An 8,587-nucleotide genomic window follows, 5' to 3' on the forward strand; every position below is an offset into this window, starting at 1 on the left:
AAAAAAAAAAAAAAAAAAACAAGAAATTCCTCCTATATTTTCTTTATATTCCATAAATTACTTCCTAAAAAATCAAGAGCAAATATCCATTACTGAAGTCTATTTCTGATTATACTTCCTTATGTTATTCTATAGACAGATATGGAAATCTAATAGAATACTTTCCAGAATATTTACCCAGAATGTGCTTACTACACAACCATCACTATTAGTTAATCTGGAATTAGGTTTGTCAGTATATAATCCTGTTACTCTCCAATTCTCTCATGCTAGCAAAATATACAAGTCCATAAAATCATATTCTTGGAGAGCAGAGTTCTTGGAAAACTTGCAATACTAGCAGACTTCACTTTTAAAAGTGAGTAAAGCATATAAAAATGACCCATAAGCACATGAAAAGATGCTCAACATCCCTAATCATTAGGGAAATACAAATCAAAATCACAATGAAATACCACTTCATGCTCATTACAATGACCATAATCAAAAAATTAAAAAGCAGAAAATGAATGATGGTGAGGATATGGAAAATTGGAACCCGTATGCATTGCTACTGGGAATAAAAAATGAGACAGTTGCTGTGGCAATATGTATGGCAATTCCTGAAAAAAATCAACATATGATCCAGCAATTTCACTTCTGGATACACACCCAAAAGAAAAGCCAGAATTTAAACAGGTATCTGTACATCATGGTCATGGCAGCATTATTCACAATAGCCTAAAGGTGGAAGCAACCCAAGTGTCCATCAATGAATTCATGGATAAAAAAATATATGGTATGTATATACAGTGATACTACGCAGACTTCAAAACAGAATGAAATTCTGACACATCCTACAACAGAGATGAGCACTGAAAACACTATACTAAGTGAAATAAGCCAGTCACAAAAAGACAAATATTGCATGGCATCACTTATAGGAGGTACCTAGAGTAGTCAAATTCATAGAGACAAAATACAGAATGGTGGTTACCAGGGCCTGCGGGAGGGAAACAGGGAGTTAGTGTTTAACAGGTACAGAGCTTCAGTTGGGGTAGATGAGAAGGTTCTGGAGATGGATGGTAGTGACGGCTGCACAACAATGTCAAGGTACTTAACGCCACTGAAGTGCACATTTAAATGTGGTTAAAATGGTAAATGTTATGTATATTTTTCAAAATAAGAAAAAAGACATTAAAGCATGTGTCCAAATTCTTTTTTTTTTTTTTCGAGACAGAGTCTTGCTCTGTCACCAGGCTAGAGTGCAGTGGCATAATCTCGGCTCACTGGAACCTCTGCCTCCCGGGTTCAAGCAACTCTCCTGCCTCAGTCTCCCGAATAGCTGGAATTACAGGCATCCTCCACCACACCCAGCTCATTTTTGAATTTTTAGTAGAGATGGGGTTTCATCATGTTGGCCAGAATGGTCTCGATCACCTGACCTTGTGATCCGCCCACCTCAGCCTCCCAAAGTACTGGGATTACAGGCATGAGCCACCGCGCCCGGCCAGTGTCCAAATTCTTAAAGCATGTATCCAAATTCTTCTCATGCATGCTTACTTCACTGCCCACAAAACCAATACCCTATGAGTGGTCAGGTCAGTTAAGTCTAAATTAGTGTAACAATAAAGTTTTTTAATTCCTTCTAATTCTAAAAAAATGTTTAACTGACATCCTCAGAATGAAGTCCTTCATCAGATACAGGCACTAACAGCTATTACATATCTACTTCAGATTAAATAAATTACTAAAAATGCCCAGGCACGGTGGCTTACGCCTGTAATTCCAGCCCTGTGGGAGGCCGAGGCGGGTGGATCACATGGTCAGGAGTTCACGACTTGCCTGGCCAACATGGTGAAACCCTGTCTCTACTAAAAACACACACACACAAAAATCAGCTGGGCGTGGTAGCACACGCCTATAATCCCAGATACTCAGGAAGCTGAGGCAGAAAACTGCTTGAACCTGGAGGCAGACGCTGCAGTGAGCCAAGATTGTGCCACTGTACTCCAGCCTGGGTGACAGAGTGAGACTCCATCTCGAAAGAATAAATAAATAAGTAAATTACTAAAAATCAATGTCTCCCAACTTTGTATTTCAAACACAGTTTAATCTAGAGTGTTTCCTTCATCTTCTTTCCAAAGACTCATAATTACTATTTTCATTTTGACCAACAAAATCTCTAGTCAAAATGTTCTCCCCCAAAACTCACAGGAGCTCATCTTTACTGACTAGTAGATATATCATCTTTACCGTAATCAGTTTCCACCAATTTTGCATAAACATTAGAATATTATTTATGAATCTCTCTCCCTTTATAAAAAGTGTTCATATGGAAAAAATATATAAGCTTGAAATCTCCTAAGCTAAATTTTGAGGCTCTTTTCCAGTTACATTCCAGTTTCTCTTATAATACCTTCTGATTTCACAAAATGTTACAGAAATAAGTCTGCAATAATGAACTAGCAAATCAGTTTGCCTGGTTTCCTCCAAGCCACTAAAGCTCACTGTTGTTCATATCCCCTTTCTCCCACTCTTCAGTATTCAGCACAGAAACATCCACCTTCAAAGGTAAACTCTGATGGTTTTCACACTATAAAAGTTATGCTCTGACATTTTTCAAACAACACCTATTACATATCCTCTTCAGATTAATTACTAAAAATGCCCAAGCAAGGTAGCTTACGCCTGTAATGTTCATAAACATGAAGCAAACATGAAAATTAAAAGGGAAAAAAAAGTAACCACATACCCAAACAAAAGTTGAAACGCCAAATTTAGAAAAAACTCTTCATATTAAAAATGTGTTAGGCCAGGCATGGTGGCTCATGCCTACAATCCTGGCACTGGGAGGCCAAGGCAATTCGAGACCAGCCTGTGCAATATGGCCAAACCCCATCTCTACAAAAAGACAGAAAAATTAGCCAGGCATGGTGGCACTCCTGTAGTCCCAGCTACTCGGGAAGCTGATCTCAGCTACTGGGGAAAGGGAGGATCACTTGAGCCTAGGACGTTGAGGCCACAGTGAGCCTTGACCTGCACTTTCACTCTGTCCGCACTGAACTCTAGCTGGAATGACAGCATGAGACTGTGTCAAAAGAAAAAAAAACAAAAAACTTGTTAACACATTTCAGGCCAGGTGCGGTGGCTCACACCTGTAATCCCAGCACTTTGCGAGGTCAAGGTGGGATCACTTGAGGTCAGGAGTTCAAGACTAGCCTGGCCAACATGGTGAAACGCTGTCTCTACTAAAAATACAAAAATTAGCTGGGTATGGTGGTGGGCACTTGTACTTCCAGCTACTTGGGAGGCCGAGGCAGGACAATCACTTGAACCTAGGAGGTAGAGGCTGCATGAACTAAAATCATGTCACTGCACTCTAGCCTGCACAACAAATGGAGACTCTGTCTCAAACAATAAAAATAAACAAATTAACAAATTCCAAAGAAAAGATCATACTAAAGAAGTATGATCATCATATACTTTTTCTACTCATACTATGTGAAAACAAGAATGTATGTAAACAATTATAAATTGACAATTTTTTTCTTGATTTTTAAAATGAATTCTTCCAAATACCATTTTCTGTATGTAAATTAATGAATGGTACCATCTCCTCTACTAGGGTCTACTTCCTAAAACAGCGTAATCTGTAGTTGTCATTGCATATAGTGTATCCACCTAAATGTCAATAGAAGAAAAACTGAAAAGCACAAACCCAGACATCTTAAAAGTTGCTCTAGTACTTAGTTTACCTACTCATCAATGTGAGTATTCTCCTGAGAACAAGTTTCTTTCTACTTGCCCAAAGAGAGACTAAATTGAGCCCTTTAAAAAGGAGAGTGGGTATATCTGGTCACACATTAGTAACTTCAGTGTGTGTGAAGTATCCACCATCCTTCAATCTGCAACACATATAAAACTCTACAAAAAGGAAATTATATGTAGATGTAGAAAGATCTATTGAAAAAGATTGCATCACCTGGTCATGAGCCTTACCTTTTAGCAGCGGCAGAGGTGTTAACTCAATAGGCTTGCCTTGAGACCTAAACTGTGAGGAACTTTGCGACCTCTTCTGTCTGGCTTTTCTGACGGACTTCCGAGAAAATCCGTCTACTTTATCCACTGATGGAGGAGTAGTTGGTGCTGAGGACATATCCCTACTGAAGAGAAAGAAGTATCATAAACCCATACATTCTCAAGGTAGAAGCATACATGTGAGTTACACAAATTCTAAAGTTCCCATACACAATATACATGAAAATGGGAATAAGTGCTAAAGAAAATAAAATCAATTAAGAAAAGTCTTATGTCAGCCAGGCACAGTGGCTCATGCTTGTAATCCCAGCACTTTGGGAGGCTGAGGTGGGTGGATCACTTGAGGTCAGGAGTTCAAGACCAATCTGGCCAACATGGTGAAACACCATCTCTACAAAAATACAAAAATAGCCCGGGCATGATGGCAGATGCCTATAATCACAGCTACTCGGGAGGCTGAGGCAGAAGAATTGCTTGAACCCAGGAGGCGGAGGTTGCAGTTAGCTGAGATCCCACCATTGCACTCCAGCCTGGGCAACAAAGCAAGACTCCGTCTCAAAAAAAGAAAAGAAAAGAAAACTGGTGAAAATAATGTATGTATCACGGAAACAATATCAGAACTCTAATGTATTAGCCATTCCATATTAAGCATTAAAGACATTCATCTAGGCTTAAAGAACTCCATGCTGCCTGCCTATTTTCTAACTGCAAAGCTCTTCACATCTTCAAGTAATTTTTGGAGCTATTCTGCAGCTGGAAAACTTCCATTGATACATTTTCCCAAGATATTTAATATTATGAATGGGTTCTGGAGTTGAAAGCTTTAGTGTACTTCAAGAATCTATACCAATGTATCACAGCAAGGTGAAATTTACCACTACTGAAACTATCTAGGCATAACTTTTAATGGACTGTGTTGTGTTAGCCATGATAAACTGCACCACACTGCAAATGAGGACAGGCTACATTAAACAAAACACATAAAAGGCATAATTAAAGTATTTCAAAGAAGTCTTCTTTTTGAATGAAGCCACCTTATTTAAGCTTAATAAAACTATGAGGAAATCAAGCACAAAAGTTGAACTGAAAACATAAATTCACAGCCTACTGAAACAACCAGGTTGAGTTCCCTTGAGGTTTAGACCTTGAAGCACATCATCAAATACCAATTTTCATTCCATTAAATTTACAGAACTGAACAGTACTTTTGCATTTTTTAACCCTCCCGAGTAACTAAAATGAAAGCTATTTCCTAAAAGTAACAAGTGTTAAAACAGTTAATTTCATTCACCAATTTAAACAGATGCCATCATTTCCATGGCACTGAGGCTCCATTCAAGATTAATGGCAGACTAGGATAGAAATAATGCATATGGGGGAAATGCTGAAATGCAATTACTCGCCTGTCATTGCAATACATAAGACAAGTGGTTTTTAACTTCTAAATAAAAGAGTATGGGAATTTCTTCCTGAACACGTAGAATAAAAAGTTACTGGATTACGTAGATTTTGACAATTTAAAATAACAAAAACATTTAAACACACACACATATGATATTGACGTTTGGAATTTTGAAGTCTTCTTTGGTTTTCTTAAATTTAAAAAAAAAAAGTTTTTTTAAAAAAAAGTACCTAATTTAGCCTTAACATAATGCGAGGTATTCAAAACAGAATTGCAAACTATGAATGACTACAGAAGATGTTAAGATGACTTTAAAATATCAAAACGACTGCATCAGCCAAAAGCTCCACATCATATTTGTACGTTGCAAATTTAGGAGCCGATTTTCCAATCTGGTATGTGAATTATTTAGACTTCATTCTAACTCTAACACTACAAAATTTCAGTAAATCCTCTTCCTCCATCACTCTGTCTTTTCTTTATTCCTACTCTCTCATGTCTCATCCCTACGACGATATATAGGTAGCTTTTTAAAAAATCATTTACCCCTTATGCCCAAGGCGCAGAATAAACGTCAAGGATCGCAACCCTGAAGCATTGCAAAACTAAACGTAAGGTAACAGCGGGTCCATGCAAAGCCGGGGGAAACAGGTTTCGCCCTGGGCCGGGGCGCCAGAAGCTTTATCATCCTCTAATCAGCGGGCACGGGGCATTTCCCTGGCTCAGGATAATCCAAAGCGGTTAATGGGCAGTATGGAAAGAAAGACAGGGAAGGGGTTTGTCTGTGGGGATGCTTACATACTCCCTTTGCTCCTAACCCACACCCCAAGCCTTGGGGAAGATAAGCTGCTAGAGAATCCTCCTCACACCAAACCCCCCTTTATTCCCCGCCCCCACCAGTGGATAAAGGGGAGCAAGAAAACGCCTCCAATCCCAGAAGGTGAAGAAAAAGGGGGGAGGGGGCAGAGTGAATGAGAGGTATCATCAGAAGCATTTGCAGGTAAATCAGACAAGTGGGACGAGCGCCCCCGCTCCTGCACCCGCACCCCACCCCACCGCACCCCTCGCCTGCCCGGCCAGGCCTTCCCAAGGCCGGTGTCCCATGGGTTCCCCAGGAAGACCGGGAGAAACCAGGGAAGCGGGCGAGCCGCGGTGCTGGAGGGACGAAGTTACCTTGAAGCTTCTGAGGAAGAATCCGAAGATGATCTGTGGCTTGGAGGGGCCGGAGACGGGCAAGGGGGCCGCAGCGGGGGCGGGCGGCGGGACCGGGACGTGCAGGGGGAGGTCCGGGGAGCTGCGGGGAGCCCGGGGCGACGGCTGTCCGGTACGGCGTCCCTCCGGTTCCGCGGCGGCGGAGCCTCTAGGCCTCACGGCCGGACCCGAACCTCAGCGCTCCAGCGGCGGCGGCGGCCTCACGATCCTCCCCCGCGGGCCCGTCCCATCAAATCGGCACCGACCCCGTTGCGGCTCCGCCGGTGGCTCCTCGCTCACATTCCTGGCGGGCGGCGCCTCAGCTCGTTGCCCGGGACCCGGCGGCGGCGGCGGCGGCGGCGGCGGCGACGTGGGGAGGGGGGGAAGGGAGGGAGGAAGACTGGATTTGCAGCGGCAGCAAGAGAAGGGGGCCAGAGAAGGAGGAGGAGCCGCAGGAGCTGGAGCTGCCGCTGCCAGAGCCACAGTTCGCTACCCGCGATGGGTCCCAGTCAATGCCCCTTTCTCTCTCCTATTGTCAATATCACCGGGCGGCTGAGTCCATGGCACACGCGCAACCAAACCTTCTGTCCAGCAGTGCCCGCCTCCGGCGCCAGCCCACTGGAGACTTCAAACGGGAAGCGAGGCCTCATTGGCCCTCGTCCGCCTTCACTCCCCTGCCAACAAGTTCGGTTGAGACCTGATCAGGGATTGGAGGCAGGAGGGCGGAGAAACAGGAGGGTGGGAAGAGGATTGGGCCGAAGCGTGAAGGACCCGGATGCAGCCGCGACCTCGGGTGGTGCAGCGGCCGCTTCCGCCCGGCGGTGGGGCAGGCTGAAGTGGGAAGCCGCTGGACCTGAGAGGAGCTCCTTAATTCTGGGAGGTGTGCGACTAGCAGATCAGCGGGCTGGCTTTCCGTGCTGTGCGGAGCCTTTGGATGGCGGTCGTCTTCGACCAGAGGATTCCGAGGGCAAGGGTCGGCCAAGAGTCGGGGAGCCCTCGAGTCTTGATCCCGCCCTGCAGCTAGTGTGGCCTTTCTGGCCTTGGGGAGTCCCACTCAGGACGGGAACCGCTGATGCGTAGACAGGAATATGATTCCCCCGCCCGCGCCTGTGCGCCACTGCTTGTGTAAATGGGTCCCCTTGAAACTCCCAGCAGTCGCTCTTCGCTGAACCTGGTGGGAGGCCTGGCCCAGGGTTTAGTAACGCTTCGAATTCTCCCTCGTCTTCTTTTCTCTAAACGTCTGTTTTGAATATTAGACCCCTGGAGCCTCCACGCCTCGGTTGAGGCCAGCGCACACTTAGTTAATGCAGGTGGGAACGCTGTTGCCACGGTTTTCAGTCTGTTCAGAATAACCCACCGGCCAGCCGGCTGTTCAGAGCTCGGAAAGACCCAGCTCCAAACTTGAGGAGTTTCGAGATTTTAATTGGCAAGTTGGACCCGAAAGAGTTAATGGAGAAGCCTACTTAACTCTATCTAGAATAAGTAATGAGGTCTTTGGAGATGTGTTTGCATCGTTGGTTAATGCAAACGGCCAAATGAAACATTTCAGATTATATTCTTGGATTTATGTGTTAGAATGCACCCTACATACATTGTTTGAGGAGAAAAAGGAAAGAAATTATTAATGCTAACTACAAACATCAGAGTACCAGTTGTTCAAAACTTAGGAAATAGTGCGGGGGGGGGCAAAAAAATTAACATATTTTCTCAGAGATAGCCACTTAAAGCATTTGCATACTTCCTTTCAGAATTTTTTCTTTTTATATTAATAATATATGTCAATCTGTAGCCTAGTTTTTTCCCTCAGCATTATATCATCTTTTCTATACGGTTAGGGAATAGAACTATATATAAATAAAACTATATGTACCATATGTACAAGTGACAACAAAAATGGATTTGCAATTCTCCTGTTTCTGTTGTTAAACACTAGAGTTTTGAAATATTCTTTGCATACTCCCAGAAATGGCTCTT

General features: G+C 43.5%; 1 protein-coding gene across 2 annotated transcripts in view; it reads right to left on the bottom strand.

The window, feature by feature from the left end:
• The window catches only part of PPP2R5E (protein phosphatase 2 regulatory subunit B'epsilon), a 173,130-nt gene extending 165,940 nt beyond the window's left edge, over positions 1-7,190 (bottom strand). The window contains exons 1-2 of one of the 2 annotated variants that reach the window (XM_017533954.2): positions 6,596-7,190; positions 3,982-4,145 (exon numbers count right to left, since the gene is read on the bottom strand). In XM_017533954.2, coding sequence (XP_017389443.1) covers positions 3,982-4,138 — 157 coding nt within the window. In that variant the 5' untranslated portion in view covers positions 4,139-4,145; positions 6,596-7,190. The remainder of the gene's footprint in view (positions 1-3,981; positions 4,146-6,595) is intronic. The other variant, XM_017533956.2, reaches the window with a different exon arrangement.
• Positions 7,191-8,587: the final 1,397 nt, after the last annotated feature.

The sequence above is a fragment of the Cebus imitator genome, unplaced genomic scaffold, assembly GCF_001604975.1.
Source record: "Cebus imitator isolate Cc_AM_T3 unplaced genomic scaffold, Cebus_imitator-1.0 Scaffold83, whole genome shotgun sequence".
Classification (NCBI taxonomy): Eukaryota; Metazoa; Chordata; class Mammalia; order Primates; family Cebidae; genus Cebus; species Cebus imitator.